The sequence below is a fragment of the Urtica dioica genome, chromosome 3, assembly GCF_054948205.1.
Source record: "Urtica dioica subsp. dioica isolate 48M chromosome 3, U.dioica_male_clone48M_v1_H2, whole genome shotgun sequence".
NCBI lineage: Eukaryota > Viridiplantae > Streptophyta > Magnoliopsida > Rosales > Urticaceae > Urtica > Urtica dioica.
In genome coordinates this window covers 44,745,991-44,772,441 of record NC_142758.1, presented here as the reverse complement: position 1 = coordinate 44,772,441, position 26,451 = coordinate 44,745,991, and the positions used below count along the sequence as shown (strand labels likewise).

Sequence of the window (26,451 nt, the reverse complement as noted above, 5' to 3'; positions counted from 1 at the left end):
TACTCGTGTTATTGTGTTTCGAAATCTGAAAACTAGCTTTGATATCTCTGTGGCTGTGAAACCGGATACGTGAATATAAGAATCACACTATTGAGTTAACCATTAGAATTGAAGCTTGAATGTGGGTCTCTCTGTTGTTGTTGTACAACTTTATAGAGTTTTAGATTTAATGCTTATGTTGGGATGAGTTAGACTCGTCTTGAAGAGTGAGATTGAGTTGTGTGATTTGACATATTGCGGATATTATGATTTTGAAATCATGAGCTTTAAGTTTGCATGTTGTGAATTACACTTAGGGTTCTGACCTGAACTTGGTTTAATTTGTTAGAGTGACGCAACAAATTAGAAGCGGTTAACAGGATTCACGGTGTTAGTGAACGTTTGAGTTTGCGGTGTTAGTGAACGTCCGGGGTCGCGGTGTTAGTGAACGTCTCGTTGACGAGTGCTAGACTCATAACGAGAGCTATTTTATTTATATTATATTTTAGAATACTTAACATATATATATATATAATATTTTTTAATTATATTTAATTTTGATGTCAATATTTTCATCAATAAATGATAATTCAGTCGAAGAATACTTTTTTGTTGGTTACAAATTTTCCATTAGCTTTTCGTTCTTCTTTGTGTTTTCTAATTTTTTAGACTGTCAAGTTGACGAGGAAAACCAATTTTAAAACCCTAGATTAAGAAGCTGTTTTTCCTTATGCACTAATGTGATTTGGATTTGATTTGATGTGATGGTACATATATTACGTATTGTGATTATGGCTTCATGCCCATTAGTCATTAATCATATCATAGATTCTCTAGGTGCGAAGTAAGTGATTTTTATTTTAATTAATTGTGTTTAATGTTTTGGTAGTAGGGTATATAATAATAATGCTAGAACAAGAATTTCACTGGAAAATTCATTTAATGAATCGACACGTTATTTTAGGGTAGGAAATGGAACATGCAGATCTTGAGCTGGCCATGACTTTTCCTTAAGCTGCCAAAAAAACGAAAAAAACAGCTATATATAGCTAAGTTGCATAGATTGATTATCATGATTAATAACCACGAAAATATTTGTTGACCGGTCATATTTTTTGGATGAATAGCAAAGTTCTCTTTACATTAAATTCTAATATACCATAGCAAAGAAAATGAAACAGCCATAAAAAAAGATAGTAAACATCATAATTGCGACGAAAAAGAAAACATATTTGTTGACCGGTTAGATTTGTAGGATAAACTGCACATTTATTCCGCCTTCATTTATAATGTGAAATTTGTTGTCACTAACACATTTTATATTTTTTATTAGGGGAATAGTCCAAATTTTATTTAATTAACGAAATAGCTCATTTTTTTTAGCACACAACTATACTCTTCGCAAATCAGTTAATTAATTAACAGACTGAATTGAGTTAGGTTAATTAATTAACTGAATGTTTGGATTGGAAATTCACAAAAAATTTACAAAATGAGAACTTAAGTCACTTTCTATTAAAAGCATTCAATTAATTAACCTAAGCTAATTCTTAATTCAACCAATCAGTTAATTAATTAACCTAACTCAATTCAGTCAGTTAATTAATTAACTGATTCGCGAATTAGCACTGAATCAACAAAATAGCTCAACAATTCAACAAACCGATCGATCGAGGGTAGATAGAGCCGTAATGGTCTCAACAGCCCATGGACGAGAGATCATAGGCGATTTTCTCGGTATCGCCGATCCGGAAAAGACGACTACCAAAAACCACGAACCCAACGGCGTGACCGGCGACGGCGACGAGGAAGACGTCGCCGTTAAAGGACATGACGGCGAGCATAACGAGGTAGGCGAGGCCGACGCACAGCACGTGGAGGAGCGTCTAGGCGAGGGCGGCGAAGGAGAGCGTGTTGAGGAGGTACGAGTGGGAGAGTCACTCGGTGACGATGGCGAGCGCGAAGACCAAGACGAGAGCGATGAAGTACATGGGGGTAATTTAGGTAGTTTAGGTTAGTTGAGTTATTCCCTTAATTTAGGAGAACTTGAGCTATTCTCCTAATATTAGTGGGCTGATTGGGCTAGTATACAAAATAGCCCTCGTAAATTACTAAGGACTTTTTGTATGAAATAGGCATTTCAAACTTAGTGTTTAGCAAAATAGCTAAAGTTTCACAAGTTGATGCATTTTAACCACTTATAATGTAAAAGTACCAATATACCCTTAATTATTTTCAATATAATTAATCTAAGCTTCCAAAATTTTAATCCACTATTCGATAAACTAGAAGAAGAAGACGCCAAAAAATTTAATCTTGCTTTCAAAAAATTTAATCCACTCTTCGATATATCAAAAGTAGAAAAGGAAGAAGAATAAGATGTCAAATATTAAATCCTGCCTTCAAAAACTTTAATCCACTCTTCGATAAATCTAAAGTAGAAAAGGAAGAATAAGATGTCAAAAAATTTAATCTTGCTTTCAAAAAATTTAAATTACTCTTCGATAAACCAAAAGTAGAAAATGAAGAAGAATAAGATGTCAAAAAATGTAATCCTGCTCTCAAAATTTTTAATCCATTGTGCGATAAATCAGAAGATAAAGATGCATAAAAATTCGACGACGATCTCTGACTTTTGATCTCCGACACTGATACAAAGAAATCGATAATGATAATGACGATGACGACGAGATGGAACGAGATCCCGAGGTCGAATTGAGGCGCTTGAATATGAAACTTACCTAATTTGTCGGAGATTGAGGCTGAGTTTTTCGGCGTCGGCGACAGAGATCCACGAAGATTAGGGATGCAAACAGCGAAGATGAGTACAGTAATGAGGACGACGATGGCGATCGACGAAGACAAGAACGCCGACGAAGACGAGAACGGTGAGTCAAATTAGGTTTTTTATGGTTTTTTTCTTCTGGTCGAATGGTGCTTGAATGGTCTGGAGATCTATTGTTTGGGTCTGTTTAGGTCTAAGGGTATAATCGGGTTTTATCAAGTTTGGGCTATTTTACCCTAAATGGTGAAAGGTTGGCTATTTTGCAAAGCCTGAAGTTCCAAATGGCTATTTAGCCGATGAGCCCAATTACTAATGTAATAGAGTATATATATATATAGAAGGAGAAGGAGAAAAATAATAAAGAGAAAAAAGAAAAAAAAAACATAATTTTTGTAATTAGTCAATTTTTAGTTTTTTTTTAAGATTTTAACCAAATTTTCATTTTATTAAGAATTAACTTATATTAGGCCGAAGTAAATTCAATTTATTAAAACAGTTGATTTAATTTAATTCGATTTAGTAGATTATTTTCTTAATAAAATAAATTTTAATTATTTCTTAATAAATCGATATATCAATGTTGATAATGACACGAACATAAACTCTGGAAAACCATATTAGCTGACCGGCCAATTTTTTTCGGATAGATTGCAATATCTATTTTTGTCTTTGATTGTAATAACCCTCCGAATAACGACATGGTACCCGTAGTTCTATACAAATATAATTAAGAGGATTTTTTTCATTAATGAATATAAATTCATCGACATGATGTAAAATGAATAAATAAAGAGAATATCTTATGTTATCCAAATAGAGTAAAAAGTTACAATATCTTATGGTAATTTTGACTCTCCATGTTACGAATTATACCTGGAAGGTAATTACTTGCGTACTGACTATATCAATGGACACTTATCCTTAAAGATCAAGTAAATATAATTTTGATAACTTCGAGAGCTTTGATCTTGATATTTTAGTGGAGGACATAACCGAGACAATAGATAATTGAAATAAAGAATCATCAAAGTATGTTATAACGATTCGAGCATCATCATAACCCTAATAAAAATCAGTGCATAATTAAATACATGAAAGCAAACTAATATACAAAGACATAATTGAAGATTTTAAGGAAAAGAGAAAATAAGAAACTAGTTTAAGTTGAAGAACAAGCTCTAAAGTTCTCCAAAAAGCAAAAATAAAATAAAAATCAGGGAAATATGCATTTTTTTGGTATCTAATCTCATATGTGCTATATGGTAGTTTTCAGAGCTATATGGATAACCAATATAAGGCCACGTGGGCTGCATACGGGTTTTAAGTGCGGTGCGCACAAGGCACGCGTCTTTTGGAAAGCTTGCACAACGATTTTGAATCGACCGTAATCTCTGTTTCGATGTCCAATTTTCAAAAAATACATGTGCATTGAAAAGATAAGAGAAAGCTCTATACAATGCAAGAAAGGATTCATCCAAAATATTCATGACAGAATCTCAAAATCATGCATAAGAAGGTGCCATGTTTCTCGTTTCACTAAAACTTGTGCTAAAAGCCTTAGAATCACCCCGAATTTTCTCCATTACCCTACAAATAGTTCTATCCCAGCAATAATCAATAAAAACAAGAAAACTAGAACAAATATCAGAAATACATAAGAACTACTGTCGATTCAAGCTTAAAAGCACATGATAAGTGAGTATGAAACTCACTCATCAGATACATGTGTGTACTACGTTTAATCGCGTGGATGTTAATATTGTCATAGTATATGTACCACAATTACAATCACTTTATATTTGTCTACCATGGACTCAATGCCTTTGTCCCTAGTGTTTCGGTTGCTTAGAAAATTTTGAAGCCTTTTTTCTCCACTTTTTTCCTAGATGTAAAATTTTATTTTGAAACATGATAATCTCATTAGAATTCCTTTCTTGCTAGGAAATACTCTCCCGACAACATGCATTTCGTTCTATTAGAGCAGTAAGGAACGATGCCGTTTAGGCAAGTCTGAAGTTAGTTATACATGATAGACTCACAACCATTAGATCAAAATCAGTTGTAAGATCAATGACTGTGAGCTTATCTCTATCGTTGTATTTATACAATCAGTTAGTGCAATCGAGAAATCAGTTGAAGATTCTCTCATTCAATTCTCGTCTCATTCTCTCTCTAGCTATTACTCAATCTCTCTCAACCTCTGTCATGGTATCAGAGCTCGTTATCTAAACCTATAATTCTTCAACTCATCAATGGCGAATCTAAGCAACTCGTCTTCTCTGATGTCAATCGATCCTCAGCACAGCTCCGCTCAGTTTCAACTCTATCAGAACTTCTCTCCTCATCTGAATCCCCTGAGTCTTCGCTTAGATCGCAACAAATTCATCTTCTGGAGTTCTCAAGTTCTAGCCACTACGCGCACACATAGCCTTGAAGGTTTCTTGCTCGGTACGATTCCTGTTCCTCCAATGTTTGTTGAATCGACCAGTCGCGATGGCATTACCAGTCAAACTCCAAATCCAGAGTATGTTTTATGGATTCGACACGATCAATTCTTACTAAGTTGGCTCTTCTCATCGATCTCTGATTCCATGCTGGGACATGTGAATCGATGTGCGAGCTCAGCTGAAGCCTGGAAAATTCTAGGGATCTTCACCTTAACCTCAAAAGCAAGGGTTCTCCAACTCCGATTCTCCTTGAAGACGATGAAGAAAGGAAATTTGAGTGACGAATTCATTCTGAAGATGAAGAACATTGCTGAAAGTCTCAGCTTTGCAGTATCTGAAATTCCTGATAAAGATCTCATCCTCTATGTTCTTGGAGGCCTTGGATCTGAGTTTGAATTAGTGGTGGTCAATCTCACAAGTAGATCTGAATCGTTATCGCTCTAAGAAGTGCAGTTTTCACTACGGTCTCAAGAGATGTGCATAGAGGCACAAAATTAGTCAACAATGACAGTCTTTCTCCTATGGCAAATGTGGCAACTCATGGTGGCTATCACAATGGTGGTCGTGGTGCTCCGAGAGGTCGTGGACGTGGTGGTCGATCCGGTGGGAGAACTGGTGGAAACCGTTCGATCTGTCAGCTGTGTGGCCGTCCTGGTCACGTTGCCATGAAGTGCTATCATAAGTTTGATGTTACCTATCATGGAAACAATCAAAACCAGAGAAACTCTCCTACAAGTCCAACTCAAAACCAAGGTCGTGCTCAAAACTCTGCTCATGCTTACATGGCAAGTAATGAAGATCATCAAGACAGTCAAGAGTGGTACCTGGACAGTGGAGCCACCAACCATGTCACATCTGATCTCAAAACTTGTCTATCCAATCCGACTACAAAGGCAAGGATAAATTAACTGTTGGTAATGGCTCATCTATCCCTATCCTTCAAAAAATTGTAATATTTTACCTCTCTTATGTCTTGTCCCTTTCAGTACACAAAACGCACCTACTCAGTCCTGTTCTCCAACACACAAAACCCCAGATGAGTCTTACCATCCTTCACACAACTGTCCAAACATGAGTCCTTCACACAACAATCCAAACATGAGTCCTCAAGTAAGTGAACAAGATCATTCAACCTCTGAGCCTACCAAAATGATCTCAATCCAGACCCAAACTCACAAATTGTTCCTTATGTTCCTCCCCATCTCTATCCTATTAACTCTTATTCCATGATTACTAGAGCTAAAGCTGGAATCACAAAGCCTACGTTGTTTAATGTTGAATCTATACCTATATGTTCAGATGAGCCACTGACAGTGGATGCAGCTCTAGCACATTCAGAATGGAAGCAGGCCATGAAGACTGAGATAGATGCTTTAATCAAGAATGGTACATGGTTTCTTGTACCATTTGAAGACGACATGTCCATTGTTCAAAACAAGTGGGTGTTTCGTACAAAGCTGAAATCAGATGGCTCACTGGACAAATACAAAGCTTGGCTAGTGGTCAAGGGGTTTCAACAAACAGCTGGACTTGACTACTTTGAAACCTTTAGTCCAGTAGTCAAGCCCTCATCAATCAATGTCATCTTCACCATTGTTGTTACATACAAGTGGGATATTCAACAAATTGACATCAACAATGCCTTCCTGAATGGCACTCTAAAGGAAAGAGTATACATGGCACAACCAGAAGGTCTTACAAATCAGTCAAAGCCTACCCATGTCTGCAGACTTCACAAAGCTCTGTATGGGCTTAAACAGGCTCCAAGGGCTTCGTATGAGGAGCTAAGCAAGGCATTACTAGCCTGGGGATTTATCAATTCTACATCAGATTCCTCTCTATTCATCTACAAACACAACAACAAATGTCTATTTCTTCTTGTGTATGTAGATGATATACTAATCACAGGAAATGATGGCTCACTTATCTCCAAGGCTATCTGTGACGACCCGACTTTTCGGACCGTCTTACTTATCTTACTTTTTAAACTTTAGAAAATTCTTCAGAAAACTTGGAATAATTTTTTTTTAAAAACACATCAAATCAACGGGGACTAAAATTTTAAAGATCTTAAAAAGAAACAAAAGCATTTAAGAAAAATATGAACATTGCATATTGAACACTTCATGAGAAGTACTTAACCAAAATTGAAAATATGAATTTAAACCGAAACATAACGGCAAAAAATACTAAAACATAATCCATATTCTAAGTCTTAACTAAAATAGATAACTCTTTGAAACTTCATAACTTGAAATAATTGAAAATAAAAACTTTAAAAATTATTTCTTAAAGACTCTTAGCGGAAGACTTATTTCTTAATAACGAAAACAAAACTTTAAACTTTACTTCTTAATAACTTGTAGCGGAAGACTTATTTCGTGAATGGAAACCATGACTCAACCCTCTCGCTATCGACGTCGCTAGTCCGCCCTGCTCAGTTCTTTGCAAGTTGTTTACCTACAACACAGACGCATATTTTCTTTCGAAGAGATGAGCTTACACTCAGCGAGAATAATATAAAGCTCACAAAAAAAGAGTAATGCAATGCATGAACCGGTTATTAGTATTTTAAAACTAATTGATGACTTGATCTTTCGTTCCTTGATTCTATCACTTTTAGTTCGGGGTGCCCTTAGGGTAGTCGTATCAATTTCAGTGTACACTTTATATACGAAGAGATGGGGGTTATAAAGTCCCACACTTTGCTCTATCTTTTAAACTTATTAGGGTCTCGGCCCGAGAAATTTCCCCATTAGAGCCTCGGCCCGGGAAACTTCTCCTTAATACCTCTCGAGGCGATACGACTCCATTGCTTATCTTTATCTTTTCACTTTTAAAAAAACATTACATACTGATATGACATGTACATAAAAACTTTCAAACATATGCTCATACAATACATGACTAAAAAATATAAAGCATGTACATTCTCAAATCTACTTTAACTTAACACTGCATAGTTGACTAAACATAAATCCAACTACTACAATCAATCACACAATAAAAAAAAAAGAAAAACATACTCCAACATATAAAGCTTTAAACAAACTATAACATGAATTACAAAATCATCATATTTAATTTTGAACTAATCTGTGTTGTAGTGAGATTATTCTCACCTGGATATCGAAGGTTACGATCGTAGATCGTCGAAGGAAAAAAGACGCTCAAAACGACTTGGAACTTAATCGGGATAAAAGACTACCGGGATCAGCTTAGAAAAAAATTCAAGACAAACTTTTGGTTCTGGAAATTTTCAGAAACGACTTTCAAAGTGAAATTACCAAAATACCCTTGCCTATTAGGGTTTCGGTGAAAAACTAAAACTCTGAGAAAGCTTCTGTAAAAATTCCAATACGTATAAAACATAATTTTGATAACGTTTTGTAAAAGCACCACGGCCAAAATAGTTTTTTTTTTAACTATTTATTAAAAATAAAAAGAAGTGCTAAAATCTAACTTCAAAATTTTTGCCAAAAACTGTCTGCGCACCGTTTTTAAAATAATCAGAAAATATTATGTATTTCATAAAAATATTTTTCGATTAAAGGTTTAGATAGAAGACATTTAAACCTAACTTTTCCAAAAAGAATCCACGCAAAACCAAAATGTTTGAATCCAGAGTAAGCGTTTAAAGTCTGATAATCGGAGATAGGTCTCAGGTCTGCGCACTGATTTGAAAATAATCGGAAAATATTATGTATTTCATAAAACTATTTTTCGATTAAAGATTTAGATATAAGACACTTAAATCTAACTTTTCCAAAAAGAATCAACGCAAAACCATACTTTTTGAAACTAGGGCAAGCGTGTTAAGAAACCGTTTTCAAGGAATCCGAACCAGATAGAAAAGAAAGCATACCTATTTAGAGCTACAAATTTCCAAACAAAGAGAGGAATGGGAGAGGAAGAGCAGAGAAGAAACGTGAAAAAAAAATGGGATCTTTATATATGACTTAATTAAACCCTAAAAGCCCAAACCCTAATCCTACTTCTAATCTTAATATATTAAATATTACTTTATATATATATATATATGTGTATGTGTGTTTTTATATATATATATATATTAAAAAATGGGATCTTTATATATGACTTAATTAAACCCTAAAAGCCCAAACCCTAATCCTACTTCTAATCTTAATATATTAAATATTACTTTATATATATATAATCCTACGTGTATGTGTGTTTTTATATATATATATATATATATATATATATATATATATATATATATATATATATAAACACACATACACGTAAAACAACATATATATTATATAATCTATAACTTTTATATAATTTATACATAAATAACCTATATTATATACATATTCCCAATATACCAACTCTTCACTAATTATATTTCAAATGTAACTATGAAGCAATTATATGTACATATGATAACACAATATATCATATATACGTATTACAGGCACATACTATATATATGTATATATACTTATCACAATCACACTATCCTTATATATATATATATATAAATATATGTATATATATATATATATATATATATATATAAACATATATATTAAATCTACTAAAATACTAAAAAGAAGATTTCAACAATATTTTAAAAAAAATTATGGGGTTTCACACTAATCTCAACAAAGCTTTTTCTCTCAAAAGCTTAGGCTCCATCAGCTACTTTCTTGGATTTGAAGCTACACGTGATGAGGCACGTCTGAGACTCACTCAATAGAAGTTCCTAAGGGAGCTACTTCACAAGACCAACATGAGCAATGCCAAAGCAGCTTCAACACCAATGTGTCAAAGTGCCAAGCTTTACAAGGAAGATAGTTAACTTTTTGATCATCCAACACTGTATAGGAGTACAATTGGGTCACTGCAATACCTCACAATGTCAAGACCTGATATAGCCTACTCTGTGTGAAATCTCAAATTTTAAACTTAATTAAAATGCTAAGATTAATACCTGATATTTACGTATTATTTTTTTTTAGTAAAATAGTAGTGAATGATTTTTTTATGTGGTAGTTTTTGAAGTTTTTCTTTTATGTGTGCTTTATTGTGTTTTTGAATTTAATATACTCTTTAGATTATAAAATATAGATATAATATATATAATTTATATATTATAAATAAGTTATGTGTGTATATATACATATTTTACATATATTATTATATAAATATATATATATATATATATATATATTAAAGTTATAAATTAAAGGTAACGTATATATACGTAAATAATATATATATATATATACATATTACGTAATACATATACATATTATGTAATATATATATATATATATTATAGTAAGTAATATATATATATATATATACACGTTATCTTATATAATATAATATAACATAATATTACGTAATACATACATTACTTTCAGTGCATGTGTATATGTTTATATAGTAATAGTAATAATTAATATTTTAAGAGTAGAAGTAGAATTAGGTTTGGGCTTTTAGGGTTTGACATTTTAGGATTTAATCAAACTCTATATATAACATACAATTCTTTTCTTTTAACGCTTTCTCTCAGTCCTCTCTCTTTCGTTTCTCTTTTACTTTGAAAATTCGTAGCCCTAGATAGACAACTCAATCATTGAAAAAAAAAGATATGTATTTCTTCTATGTGGTTCGGATTCAATAAAAAATGATTTCTTAAAACGCTTACTGTAGTTCCAAAAATCGTTATTTTGCATCGATTCTTTTTGGAAAAGTTAGGTTTAAATGTCTTCTATCTAAATCCTTAATCGAAAAATATTTTTATGAAATACATAATATTTTTTGATTATTTTCAAATAAGTGCGCATACCTGATTCGCTAGTCTGGCATATTTCTGATTTTCAGACTTTAAAACGTTTACTGTGGATTCAAAAATTATTATTTTGCGTTGACTTTTTGGAAACGCTAGTTTTACATGTCTTCTTTTTATAAAAAGTAATCGAAAAATATTTTCATGCTATACATAATAAAAAGATTTTAAAGTAAGACGTTATACTTGTTTTATTATTAATAAGTAGTTCCGATTTTCTTTTGGCCGTGGTGCCTTCACTAAAAGTTCTCAAAATCACGTTTTTTCCCCAAAACCCTAATAGCCAAGGGTATTTTTGTAATTTCATGTCGAATCTCGTTCGAAAAATTTTCAGAACCTAAAGTATGTCTTGAATCATTTCCTTAGCTGATCCCCGGTAGCACTTTATCCCTTTTATGTTCCGAGTTGTTACGATCGTCCAATTCCTTCGACGATCTACGATCGTAACCTCCGATATCTAGGTGAGAATAATCTCACTGCAACATAGATTAGTTCACAAAAATAAAATACGATAAATATATGATCTGAATGAGTTAATAATATATTTTTTTAAATTGTTATTGTGTGATTGTTTGACATATGTGTGTTATGGTATGATATGTTATGGTATGATAAATTATGAATGATATGTTATGACTGAGTTTATGATATGATATGGCATGGTATGTTATGTGATGATATGATATGGTATGGTATGTTATTTGGTGATATGTTATAAATTAGAATATTTATATCATGTTCTTATTTCTAGTCATGTTATCATGTATATTTTATGTCATACATAATTCGTGCATGTAACGAAAATAAAAAGTGAAAAGATAAATATAAGCAAGGGAGTCGTACCGTCTCCAACTGCGGAGGTCTTAAGGAGAATTTTTCGAGCCGACTTACGGGCTCAAATGGGGAAATTTCTCGGGCCGAGGCCCTAATATGTTTATTAGAGCGAAGTGTGGGACCTTGCACCCCATATCTTCGTCTCTAAAGTGCGCACTGAAATAGGTACGTTTACCCCAGGGGCACCCCGAACTAAAATTTGATAGAATCAAAAAAAGAAAGATCAAGTCACCGTTTAGTTTTAAAATACTAATAACCGGTTCATGCATTGCTTTACTCATTTTATTTTGTGAGTTTTATATTATTCTCGCTGAGCGTAAGCTCATTTCTTCGGAAAAAAATATACGTTTGTGTTGTAGGTAAACAACCTATGGAGAACTGAGCAGGGTGGACTAGCGGCCTCGATAGCGAGAGGGTTGGGTCATGGTTTCCATTCACAAAATAAGTCTTCCGCTATGAGTCTTTAAGAAATAAATTTTAAAGTTTTTATTTTCAATTTTTGTTAAGTACTTCTCATGAAATGTTCGATATGCAATCTTCATATTTTCTTAAATGCTTTTGTTTCTTTTTAAGATCTATAAAATTTTGGTTCGCCTTGTTTCGATGTGTTTCAAAAAAAAAATTTCTCCAAGTTTTATAAAGTTTAAAAAGTAAGATAAATAAGACGGTCCAAAAAGTCGGATCGTCACACTCTGTAAACAGGCTAAGTCAGTTCTTGTAACACCCCACAGCCAATCATTGGGGAGCTTGCAAAAGGATTTTGAGATATTAGCAGGCACTCAGAGTCAAGGTCTTCTTTTTTCTGCAGAAAATCAAATGTCAATAACAGCATACTCAGATGCTGACTATACTGGGAACCTGGATGACAGACGCTCCACTACAGGTCTATGTGTTTACTTAGGCAACAGCCTAATTGTGTGGTCTTCAAAGAAGCAAAGTGTAGTGGCTAGAAGTTCCACTGAAGCTGAATACATGGCTTTGTCGTTAGCCACCACAGAGATTCTTTGGCTTAAAGCTCTCTTTGTTGAACTCGGCATCAAACGGGATCCTCATCCATCAGTCATCTGGTGTGACAACATTGGTGCCACAGCTCTAGCCTACAATACTGTATTTCACGCGATGACAAAGCACATTGAAGTGGACGTACATTTCATCATGGAAAAGGTTGCAGCCAAGGAGGTGGAAGTCAGACACATCCTAAGTGAAGATCAAATCGCAGACGTGTTCACTAAAACTCTACAAATATCACAATTCGTTTACTTGTGCAACAAGCTAAGCTTAGTTAACCCGGCTTAGTTTGAGAGGGTGTATTAGAGAAGTATGGAACGATGCCGTTTAGGCAAGTATGAAGTTAGTTATACATGATAGACTCACAACCATTAGATCAAAATCAGTTGTAAGATCAATGGCTGTGAGCTTATCTCTATCGTTGTATTTATACAATCAGTTAGTGCAATCGAGAAATCAGTTGAAAATTCTCTCATTCAATTCTCGTCTCATTCTCTCTCTAGCTATTACTCAATCTCTCTCAACCTCTTTCACGTTCAATAGCTCGACCAATAATGCTCAAGCTTATTCATCAAATAAATAAGTTTGAAAGGTATAAAATATCGCAAGTAAGGTATCTGTTATTATATCAAATTGTGTCAATATCCATCCCAATTGTGACAAATAAGGTATCTATTATTATATATGTTAACTATATTATTTCTCACTATATTTTTATAGAATTTTAGTTTAACTCTTTACTATTTTTATATTTTACAAATTCGAGCAACCTAAAATTAGTTTTTACATATTAATCCGATCATATATTAGAATATATTAATTTTAAATTAAACAATATGTATAAAATTGTAACAAATAAAAGTAAAAAAAAAACGAAAAATGCATATGTAAAGTTGTACACATTAGGTATACGATTATAACTATATATTAAAATTGGGGTCAAGTTTACAATTTTAAAAAAAATTATGGATTAAAAAATATAAGTGAATATTGATGATCCAAATTTGGATCACTATTATTCATTTATGGTGCAAATATGGAGATGCATTGGAGATGGTCTAAACATGTTTATCTTGAGTCGGAAATAATTATTTTTAGATTTGGTGCTCATTTGAGAATGTTTGACACTTTGACTCTCCTATCATGTTAAGTAATATAATACTTCATCTTAATTGACAACGATAAGAATGAAAACCACGATCTTATTTGTCTATTTAGATATGTTGATCTTTAAGCCAACTCGTGAGTGTTATATGTATATATTACAAATGGTTGGATTTATTTGTCTATACTTAATGGAACCATTTTTTTTGTACACGGTGTATTCCTGCAACTAGAATACTAATCTCATCTCATATTTAAGAATTGATTGGAGATAGAAGTATATTACCAAGTATAGACTCGATAATTAAACACAAAATGTAAGTTCTTAGTTTGGTTTAGTGGTAATCTCACTTACTTTCATCGTTAGATCTTGGAGAACTGCAGAAATGCATGCCCCCTTAAACATGTGGAGATTTATCCTCTTTCAATTTAATGTTCATAAACTATCATGTAATCTTGATCAATATGTCTTCTACTCTTAGACTGCGAATATATCTCATCTTCTCCATCACCGTTCTGAAGGCTCTCCTCCTCACGGAGCTCTACGCCGCCATGCACTCCGTCTCATAGCCGAAATCCATCATCGCCGACGTCATCGCCGATAGTCTCGCCACCATCTCTGATCTGATCGTCTCTTGCTCTATGTTGTAGACGATCTCCATCCCGTGGACCCGCGCGTAGTTGATCTTGTTCTTTATCGATTTCAGGAGATAGTGGTCTCCGATCGGATTGTCGCAGGGCTTCGGCGGAGATCCGATCACCAGGAGGACTCTTTCCCGAGCGCCGCCGGTCAGGCGAGGGAAGTTAGGGTTTCGGTCCAGCCGCGTGGCTCGCTCCTCGTCCCAGTTCTGGATCTTCGGGCCGAGCATGTACGGTGATGGTGATATGGCGTTTAGGTCTGGATCGGGGTCGTTGGGGTCGGAGTCGGATATGAGCTCAGCGAGGATTCTTGCGGTCTCTTTGGCGATGGCGTTTTGAATTCTGTTCATTCTATTGTATGAATTTTTAGATTAATTTTTAATTGTTAATTTTTAATCTAAGACAAGTATGACTTCTGTTGTAAGAGTATTTAATTTTTAGATTAAGACTAGTATGAATTCTGTTCATTCTATTATGGGTATATTTGTTACGGGATACCGTAAGAAATATGTAGTAAATCAGATTTACTGTTATATTTACCATAGAAACGAATAATTTACTCAATGGTTAATATGGTTTACTGTCGGATTTACAGTCCTCGATTGTTCACGGAAATAATTAGTAAATCGTATTTACTGTTAGATTAACTAGTCATCATCTCTGATACGTTTCCTCTTAGATTAACTAGAAAATGTTATGGTTAATCTGTAAATGTACCTAATAAGATTTACTGTCGTTCTTGTTATGGTTAATAAGATCTATTGTTGATCTTGTTACTGTGAAATCCCAAATTTTTAAGCTTAATTACAAAGCTAAAATCTTGGTGTTCGAGTGACGTTAGTATTGTTGCGATAATTTTATAACTAGCACGCAAGTGGACGTATCGAACAAGTAATAGTGTTACGTAAGTAACAGATATCGATCCCACAGAGACTAGTTACTCTAGCGACGTTAAACAATCTAAAGCAAATTGATTTCACTATATTAAGGTGGGAGGTGCAAGAATTAACTATAATAAAAATAACTGAAAACAACGGAAATTTAACACGAAACTTCAAATAAGAGAAAATGGGGGTCACGACTTCACCGGAAAACTAGGATTCGGGGGTTTCGGGTTCCAACAACTAGACCTACTCTACTCACGCTAATCTCATTCTCCCTAACATATTACTAGCCTCTCTCGAGTGATCTAGCAACCTACGCAATTGACGGATTATGTATCCTCTCGGCCTCTAATCCTATTAAAACAATCACGAGCAATAAATACGAGAATTCAAATGATTACATTAAGCTTAAGCCGTCTAGCAACCTAAGAACAAAACGAAGCATGGATTATGAGCATGAGTTTTCGCCCTCTCTCGAGTGACAGAAACTCCTAAAAACAATCCTAAAGGTGGCCAACCCAAAGAACGCATTAAGAACACATCCACACAAGCATGAATAATTGAGTACATCAAAGCATACTTTCACCCTAACGAAACCCCCTAACCCAATTTAATCCGGCTACATCGCAACCCCGCTAAAAATCTAGCCTCTAACGGAGTCCATAGTTAACAACATAGTGATCAAAGCAATAATCAACATAATCATCAATAAGCAAAACTCTATGAAATTCATGATGGGAATAATGAAACTATCAATTAATTCAGAAATAAACGTAATAGAGAGTAAGGGAAAGAAAGTAAAAACTATTAAAAACGGGAGTTGACGGTTGCTCGTTCGTCGGATCGTCGACTCAACTTCGCTCCCAAACAAAAGCTCTCAAAACAAAAGTGCAGCCAAAAGTAGAAAAAACTAAAAACAAACATTTAGCCCTGAGTGTGTGTTTTTCGGAGTGATCTGAGCCTTCCAATTCGATCCAAGGGTCAAGAATCCTCAAAAATCGCTAATTTCCTATTCCAGGAATCCGCGGGCGCGCGGCGCGCGGTAGTCAATGCGCGGCGCGCGGCCTCAGCTTCAGGTTATGCGCGCTCCGCGCATAAGACTCTGTGCGATTTCGTTGTTTGAGTCTCAGTATGCGCGGCGCGCAACTCGAGGCCCGCGGCGCGCGGTGGTGGGCGCGCGACGCGCGTCTTCGCCAAATTTCTTGCCCTTCTCAATTTTGACTCCATCTTGACCATTTTCACTCCGAATCTCCTCATCTTTTCACGAAATTGTTTGTAGATGCTCTAATGCTCCTCTGAACCTGAAATTACTCGAAAACCTACTAAAACCATTAAAATACTTGAGGACTCGTCGGTTTTCGGTTCGGGAAATAGGAGTTTTACGCGTGATAAACGCACCTATCAAGTATTTTTTTTTAATAAAGTAGTAGTGAATGATTTAGTTATGTGGTAGTTTTGATGTTTTAGTTTTTATGTGTGTGTTGGTGTGTTTTGAATTTTAATATACTCTTTAAAATACAAAATATGGATATATATTGTATATAAGTTATATATTATAACTAAGTTATGTATATTATATATACTTAATTAATTTGTTATGTTATTTTATGTATGTACGTATATATATTTATATACATAGTTAGTTAAGTTATTATATGTAAGTTATTTGTATATTTGTTAAGTTATGTAAGTTATTATTTTTATTATATAATATAATATAATATAATATTATACATAGTAGTCATGGTCACGTAATACTAAATGAGTGTTAGAGTATATGCATATACTTATATATTTATATACAATAAAAGTAATATTTAATATTATTAATAATTTATGTTTAAAAGTAGGATTATGGTTTGGACTTTTAGGGTTTGGCCTTTTAGGGTTTAATTAAGTCATATATAAACATCTCATCCTTTTCTTTTCACGCTTCTTCTATGCTCTCCCTCCCAATCCATCTCTTTGTTTGGAAATTTGTAGCTCTAAATATGTATGCTTTCTTTTCTATCTGGTTCGGATTCCTTGAAGACGGTTTCTTAAAACGCATGCCCTGGTTTCAAAAAGTATGGTTTTACGTTGATTCTTTTTGGAAACGTTAGTTTTAAGTGTTTTCTATTAAATATTTAATCGAAAAATATTTTTATGAAATACAGAATATTTTCCGATTATTTTCAAATCAGTGCGCATACCTGAGACCTATTTCCGACTTTCAGACTTTAAACGCTTACTGTGGATTCAAATATTTTGGTTTTGCGTTGATTCTTTTTGGAAAAGTTAGGTTTAAATGTCTTGAAAAATATTTTTATGAAATATATAATAGTTTCTGATTATTTTAAAAATGGTGCGCAGACAATTTTTGGCAAAAATTTTAAAGTTAGATTTTAGTACTCCTTTTATTTTTAATAAATAGTTAAAAAATTATTTTGGCCGTGGTGCCTTTACAAAAAGTGATCAAAATTATGTTTTATACGTACTGGAATATTTACAGAAGTTTTCTCAGAGTTTTAGTTTTTCACCGAAACCCTAATAACCAAGGGTATTTTCGTAATTTTCACGTTGAATGTCGTTTCTGAAAATTTCCAGAACCTACAGTATGTATTGAATCCTTTCCTTAGCTGATCCCCGGTAGCTTTTTATCCCAATCAGGTTCCGAGTCGTTTTGAGCGTCATTTTCCTTCGACGATCTGCGATCGTAACCTTCGATATCCAGGTGAGAATAATCTCACTACAACACAGATTAGTTCTTAAATATGATGATTTTTAATTCATGTTATGGTTTTTTTTAAAAGCTTTTTATATGTTGGAGTAGGTTTTTCTTTACTTGATTGTGTGATTGATTGTAGTAGTTGGATTTATGTTTGGTCAACTATGCAGTGTTAAGTTAAAGTAGATTTGAGAATGTACATGTTTTATATTTTTTTAGTCATGTATTGTATGAGCATATGTTTGAAAGTTTTTATGTACATGTCATATCAGTATATAATGTTTTTTAAAAGTGAAAAGATAAAGATAAGCAAGGGAGTCGTATCGCCTCGAGAGGTATTAAAAAGAAGTTTCCCGGACCGAGGCTCTAATGTGGAAATTTCTCGGGCCGAGGCCCTAATAAGTTTAAAAGATAGAGCGAAGTGTGAGACTTTATAACCCCCATCTCTTTGTATCTAAAGTGTACACTGAAATTGGTACGAATACCCTAGGGGCACCCCGAACTAAAAGTGATAGAATCAAGAAAAGAAAGATCAAGTCATGAATTAGTTTTAAAATACTAATAACCGGTTCATGCATTGCATTACTCTTTTTTTTGTGAGCTTTATATTATTCTCGCTGAGTGTAAGCTCATCTCTTCAAAAAAAAATATGCGTCTGTGTTGTAGGTAAACAACTTGCAAAGAACTGAGCATGGCGGACTAGCAGCGTCGATATCGAGAGGGTTGGGTTATGGTTGCCGTTTTTGAAAATAAAAGACTTCCGCTTTGCTTTCAGTTTTTCAATAATCCAAACCCAAGGTTTTATTTTTCATGGTTTAAGTTATGTTTTTCAATTCCGTTAAGGGTTACGACTTTATTTATGGTATTTTTGGTTTTATATTTTGATCACTCAACTTTGATTTTTGGGTTGTTTTTGCTTATCAAGTTTTTAAATGACAAATTTATTTTTTAGCTCATGAGTTTTCAAACTTTATATTCCAAGTTATGTTTAAAAAAAATTTAACTCAAATTTTCTTAAGTTTTTAAAAAGTAAGATAAGTAAGACGGTCCGAAAAGTCGGGTCGTCACAGTTACGGCTAATAAGATTTACTGTATTTCTTGTTAAAGTAAATGAGATTTAATATTGTTCTTGTTATGGTAGATAAGATTTACTGTTGTTCTTGTTACTGTAAATAAGATTTACTATTGTTCTTGTTACGGTAAATAAGATTTACTTTTGTTATTGTAACGGTAAATAAGATTTATTGTTGTTCTTGTTACGGTACATAAGATTTAGTGTTGTTCTTGTTACGGTAAATAAGATTTATTGTTTTCCTGTTACGGTAAATAAGATTTACTATTGTTCTTGTTACGGTAAATAAGATTTACTATTGTTCTTGTTACGGTAAATAAGATTTACTGTTATGCTTTTTATGACAAATAAGATTTACTGTAATTTCTGTTATTGTTAATTTGATTTTACTAATTTTTTTTGTTATGGATGATATTTTTTACTATGATAGTTAATAATATTAACCTAAGGGTATTATTGGAATATTGGAATGTTGCCATGATAAATTGGCTATTTTCCTAAATATGTTAATAGTTGGGCTATAATTTTAAATTGGGGGTGTTGTTTTGGCTAGTTGTTTAGCCGACCATTTTTTTAAAGAGCAACTGTGTCAATGAAGATTGAACTTACGACCTCCACTTTGAAAACATGTGAAATCATCAATTAGGCTATACTGTTAAATAAGTAAATATAATTTATTTTATGATCGTTAATATTCAAGAATGATGGAAATTTTTTATCAAACAACTTTTTATCACAAACAACAAACAGTACAATAAAATCCCATCAAAAAATTAGATTTATAATTTACTAAAAGTAAATTGTTAAATATTATTGTATGTTACCAAAAATAAATTTTTTAATTAACTAGCCATCCTGCCCTTCTTCTTGAATGATTTAATATTCAAGTTGGTTTATTCATTATGGAACTTTTTTTCAAACAATTTTTTTTTTTAAAATATAAATCTATTATTAATCACAAAATTCATGATACGTCTGACAAAATGAAATCAAACTCATTTTTAAAAGAAAAAAAAGTGTTTCTCAATAACTTGTACCATCGTCTTCGCATCTGACTCCACAAAGTGGATATACAAAAATTCCATAAATGTAAGTAAGCAAAAATGACTATTTTAACGAGATATCATTCCCATTCTACTTAGCACATACACACGGATACAAACAAATTAGAGAAAAATAAATGTAATGTAATAATTTTTGGGACAATTAAGTGGGTAGTTTATTAGCCTACTATTATTATAAAAAGGGAAAATAACACATGTATACCCTATATTTTAGTGAAATGTCGAGTTTAACCCCCGGTTTTCAAAAATGTCGAGTTCATACCCTCTGTTTAACTAAAATGACGAAATTATACCATATGTTTAACTAAAATGACGAAATTATACCCTGAAATAAACAACAGTGTCACGAATATTCTTTTTATTGACGTTGACTATAATATTTATATATAAACACCAATTATCTTTATTCATTCGCGTCATAGATGTAATTTATTTAAAAACTAAAAAATAAACAACAGTCTCTTAATCGTGAAGAACACAGAAATAGGCAAATGGGTAAACATGGATAGTTGATAGTCATCAAAATCGCATATTCGAACCGAGAATCCATGATGTAGAGTTATAATTCGAACACGGAATGAAGTTATTTCTTAGGAGGTATGAGTTTTATTATTTAATTTCAATTTGGGGCTATTTTTGTTTCAAAATTGAGAATTTGGAAGTTAGGGTACTGATTTAGATTTGATTCGGTTTTTCTTATATAAGAGTTAATATCAATGAAAGGGAGATTTGTGACGCTGTTATTCATTTCAGGGTATAATTTCGTTATTTTAGTTAAACAGAGGGTATAATTTCGTCATTTTAGTTAAACAGATGGTATTAACTCGATATTTTTGAAAACCGAGGGTTAAACTTGACATTTCACTAAAACACATGGTATAAATGTGTTATTTTCCCTTATAAAAATAGCAAAAGTTTCATTTTATTAAAAAATAGTTTATCAGACTGAAATAAAATTAATTGACTATTATATTTAAATGAATTTACTTTGGCTTGGTGGACTATTTTCTTTATAAAATAAAGTTTTGACTAGGATTTAAAAAAATTTAAGATATTCATTAGTTGCAAAATTCTTAAATAATTTATAGTTAAATTAGAAAAAAAAGGTCAAAATTTAAATCAAATATCGAAGCACGCAATGGACAATACAATATTATTTTCCTTTCCAAGTCCGCGGAAAATTGTCCTTTTAACATATTTTTTTTTTAAAATCAATATTATATTATGCCGATATGGTTTAGAACAGTTAATGTTGAAATTATGCAGGGTGTTTATAAATCAAATTTGTGGGTTAAGAGGAGAGAGAGAGAGAGAGAAGTGCGAAGGTGGGTTTTTTTTTATTATGCTCTCCCAAAGCCGAAAGCCAAAGCTCCCTCTGATTTGCAGAGAGAATCCAAAGGACAATTAGAGAGAGAAACCCAAACGAACCCAATCAGAGAGAGAGAGAGAGACTCAGAGGATTAACCAGAAAACAGCACAGAAAGAAAGAGAGAGACTGTGTGATTGGTGCTGTGTTTATATATATATATTTTGGAATTTCCAATCAAGTCCTTTTTTTCCTCTTATCCAATCCGTAAGTCCCTCGCATTTCTCTTTTGTGTTTTTACCTTCCCTTCATTCCTTTCTGTCTCTCTTCTTTTCCCTCTTTATTTCTTTCTATTCCATTATCTTTTCCTTTTTGTTGAATTTGTTTCTAGTTTGTTCCAGTTTTCGGTTTTGATATACTCGCCTCTTAATATAATTGTGTAGGAATCGAATTAAGACACAGATCTATCCGTTTTTATTTTCTGCGTTTTGTTTGATGATTCCGTTATTTTGGTAATAGAAAATAATTTGATGTCTAGAAGGATCTGTTTTAAATTTAAAATTTAATAATTGTTTGAAACGCGTAATATTATTTGTTTATAATTGAAGATTCTCGGTTGTGACTTGTGAGGTTCTAAACTCTTTTGGTTCTTATCCTCCTAAAGGAATTTTTAGTCTGTATTTTCTTTTAAATTTAATTCTCTCACAGCTGGTAATTTGACAATATTATTCTAACTTTTATTACACACAGACGAAATCAAGTTTTTCGCCGAACTTCATTTGGATCATTGGTTCTTTTACTCGATTCAGATCGCCGAGCGTTGAAGGTCAGACTTTTTTTTTTAACTCAACTCAATTTCGTTCACTTACGTTTTCTAGGGTTTTCAAATTGCTTGAATCAGAAGCTGCCTTAATTCGCTGTCAATTCGTTACTCTTTTCTTAAATTCGCTTTTAGAAATCTAGGGGAAATGAATCGAATTTGTTTTTTTCTTTTCTTTTTCTTTGTTCTTCAATTTTGCGTCGAATAGGTGGAATCTGTGAATTGAGCTAGGGATTTCAAGCGAGAAAAGAGAGAAGAGGGAATCGATTCGGCAGAGAGGTTGATCGGGGAATTTACAGATTTAACCAGAAGAGAAAGGAAAGGAAAGGAAAGTAAAGGAAGAAAAAAAAAAAAATCATCAGCTCTGAAAGTTCCAAAAATTTTTTTTTGGGGGGGACTTTTTTTCTTTTCTTTTGAGAGCGATGTTGGAAAACCAGTCGTGCCTTCTTTCGAGGCTGTTTCCGAGCTCATGCCAGCCCGAACCCAAGTGGGGCTGCGTGACATTCCGCCACCTCATCGACTCTCCCGACCTCGTCGGATCTCCCCGGAAGAGGCTCATCGACTCCGACGGGAATCCGAACAAGAACAAGAAGATGAAGAAAACCAGCTCCGACGGGCGGCGAAGCCACGCCGGGAACCCGAACTCGCCGGATTCGGACGCGCTGATCGGGCGGATCGGGCGCGACAACTCGATCAGCTGCCTGATCCGGTGCTCGCGGTCGGACTACGGCTCGGTGGCCTCTCTCGGACGGGGCTTCCGGTCTCTGGTGCGGTCCGGCGAGCTGTACCGTCTCCGGCGGCTGAACGGCGTGGTGGAGCACTGGGTCTACTTCTCGGTGCACCTCCTCGAGTGGGAGGCGTTCGACCCGCTCCGGCTGCGGTGGATGCGGCTCCCGAGAATGTCGCCGAACGAGTTCTTCATGTGCTCCGACAAGGAGTCACTCGCCGTCGGAGCCGAGCTCTTAGTCTTCGGAAAAGAGCTCGACGCCGACGCCGCCGACGCCGCGATCTCCAACGTGATCCACCGCTACAGCCTCGCGACGAACTCGTGGTCCCCCGGGGCGGAGATGAACTCCCCGCGGTCCCTCTTCGGGTCGGCGAGCTCGGGCGAGATCGCGATCCTCGCCGGGGGTTGCAACACCGAGGGCTCGGTGCTGAGCTCGGCGGAGATGTACAACTCCGAGGAGGGGACTTGGGAGAGCCTACCCTCGATGAACAAGCCGAGGAAGAAGTGCTCGGGGTTTTTCATGGACGGGAAGTTCTACGTGGTGGGGGGGATCGGCGGGGACGATAATCGGGTCCTCCGCTGCGGGGAAGAGTACGACTTGAAGACGAGGGTGTGGAGGGAAATTCCGGATATGTCCCCGGCGGCGGCGGCCGGGGAAGGGGCCGGGGAAGGGGCGCCGCCGCTGGTGGCGGTGGTGGGGAACGAGCTGTACGCGGCGGATTACGCGGAGATGGAGGTGAAGAGGTACGAGAAGGGTCGGAACGAGTGGAGGACGGTGGGGAACCTTCCGGAACGGGCGATGTCCATGCACGGGTGGGGGATGGCGTTCCGGGCGTGCGGGGAAATGCTGATCGTGATCGGCGGGCCCCGCAGCGGGGAGAATTACATCGAGGTCAACTCGTGGGCCCCGGGGGAAGGGGGCCCGCCGAATTGGAACCTGCTCGCCAGGAAGAGGTCCGGTAGCTTTGTTTATAATTGCGCTGTGATGGGCTGTTGATAATAATAATACACAAAAAAAAAAAAGAAGAGGGAAAGGAAATTGTTGAATTCTTCTCAACAGAAATACAAAACACAAAACATAAAAGCACAAAAAAAAAAAAAAAAAAAAAAGAAACAGTCCATCCATTCATGCTAATTGGTAAATTTGTTTCCCTTTGCTCGCCCCTTTTTTATTTATTTGTGTTTTTAATCTTTTATGTGGGTGGGTGGGTATAATTCAGGGGAAGAGTTTCAGACCTTTTTTTTTTTTTTTTTTTTTTTTTTTTTTCATACTCTTTTAGTTGCATTGGTTATTATTATTACCTTCTCCACCACCTTAACCACACCCGCCCCCCCAAAACAAAAAAAAAATTAGTGACATGAAAGTTTCAAGAAAAAAAAAGTGGGCATGTTGATGTAGAACAGGGAATAGGTTTCAAAATAATTTGGAGTACCAACACATTTGTAGGTCATCAATACTTGGTTGTTGAAATGAATCTTATTTTGAAGAAACACAGAAGAAAGTAGTATCTTTTTTTTTTTTTTTTTTTTTTTTTTTTTTTTTTTTTTTCTGTTTTTAAGGGAAGAAAAATAAGTTGTGAAAGGTTGTCCTTGGATATGGGCGATGGCTTATTGTACTGATTAATTATTACATTTAATTTGATGGTGAAATTGATGGATGGATGGGCAATATTTTTTTTAGAGCTTCCTCTTCAATTGTTTTTCCTTTCTTTGTATATTGCGGTATTGAATCAAATTCTCATTCTGTTTCTTATCATTTTTGTTTATATATCTTTCTCAACAGTTTTACTATGTCTTATTTTAATTCAAGTTTTCAGATCTGCAATGAACGTCATGATCAAAATTGGAGTTAAAATATTTAGTGATTATGCTATACTTGGGAAAAAGACACGGCTTTCATTATAATGAATATGTCATGTTTTGCATGAGAGAAAAAAAAATATTGACATTATTTATTTATTTGTGGTATTAGTTGCTTTTGCTTTACTTTGAAGGAAGCTTTGTTTTGTTATCATAGCAAGTCCTCTTTCATTAACTTTTTTTTTTTTTCTCTGTTATAGCAGCTATATTAACGAAAATGATTGTTACGTTTATATAACTTTTAGGCTGGTTATCACTTGAGAAAAAAATTATTAAAAATATATATATATATATCAGGCCTGCTAATCTTTTTTCGGATCTGCATGTATCAAAAAAATTCTAATTAGTATAGGTATACCGGTAGATTTGGTTTGATTTTTTTTAAGAAAATTATTAAGAGAAACAGAGATGTTTTAATATCACTATCATAAGGTAGAGGAAAAAGTTGATAAGAAAGAAGTTCAAAGAAGAGAACTACTGATTTAGGGTTTTTTTTTTTTTTTTCTTTTTAGCCGAGCTTATTTTTGTGTGATTACTCTTTTAGCTGTTAATGGATAAGAGAGTATTTGCTTTAAATAATGCGTTTGTGAGCAATGTGTATATATGTTTATACCGATCTGATTGACGTGATAGTTATCTATTTTATCTTTATACAGCTCAAATTTCTTTTATACAGCTCAATTTTGAATCTTTGATAAGCATTAATAATTAGCAGACCATGGTCCAAAATTAGGTTGCTGTGACTCACTGTGTCCAAGACAAGTTGTTGAAATGGGTTTTTCTGTACATTTCTTCGTATTTTCTTTTTATAATTTTTATTTTATATGGTGGTTAGTAATGACACTTGTGAGGATCAATTACGAATCACTTTGTTTTAGTAATGCTTTTTTTTTTTTTCTTCCGTATACCTTTTGGACCAATTGGATATGATGTTTTGACCCGTAACAAGCTTTGTTTAATGCTTTATTATATTATATTCTACAGCAAAACAGATTCACTGATTGTGATCTCTTGTTTTATTATTTTATTTTTCTTCTTCTTTTCTTCATTATTATTATTATTATATTATTTAAATTAAAGAAGATTTGAAATGATGGCACCAAATACAGATGGTTTACAAAAATATTATGATCATTACTACGTCTGACCTCATTCTCAAGGAAATGTACAAAAATGCTTTGGTTGCCATGCCCGCCCACTATGAAAAGAAAAAATATCCACACGTTATCTTATCTGTCGAATATCCTTCTTTGGATGTATTAATAGCTGCTATCATATTACGGAAATTATAATTTAGGTCTTCAACTTTATGGTTGGTGACGTCATTAAATTTTAATTCTAACAATCTTATTATTATATTTTGAAATTTCGTCGCCATTAAATTTTTTGTA

General features: G+C 34.1%; 1 protein-coding gene across 1 annotated transcript; it reads left to right on the top strand.

The window, feature by feature from the left end:
* The first annotated feature begins 21,615 nt into the window (after window positions 1-21,615).
* On the top strand, window positions 21,616-24,956 carry LOC149403060 (F-box/kelch-repeat protein SKIP11-like). The gene is made up of 3 exons (XM_089608971.1): window positions 21,616-21,920; window positions 22,404-22,479; window positions 22,682-24,956. Exon 3 carries the CDS (start codon window positions 22,896-22,898, stop codon window positions 24,195-24,197), a length of 1,302 nt encoding a protein of 433 aa, XP_089465097.1. The 5' UTR covers window positions 21,616-21,920; window positions 22,404-22,479; window positions 22,682-22,895; the 3' UTR covers window positions 24,198-24,956.
* The last annotated feature ends 1,495 nt before the right edge of the window (window positions 24,957-26,451 follow it).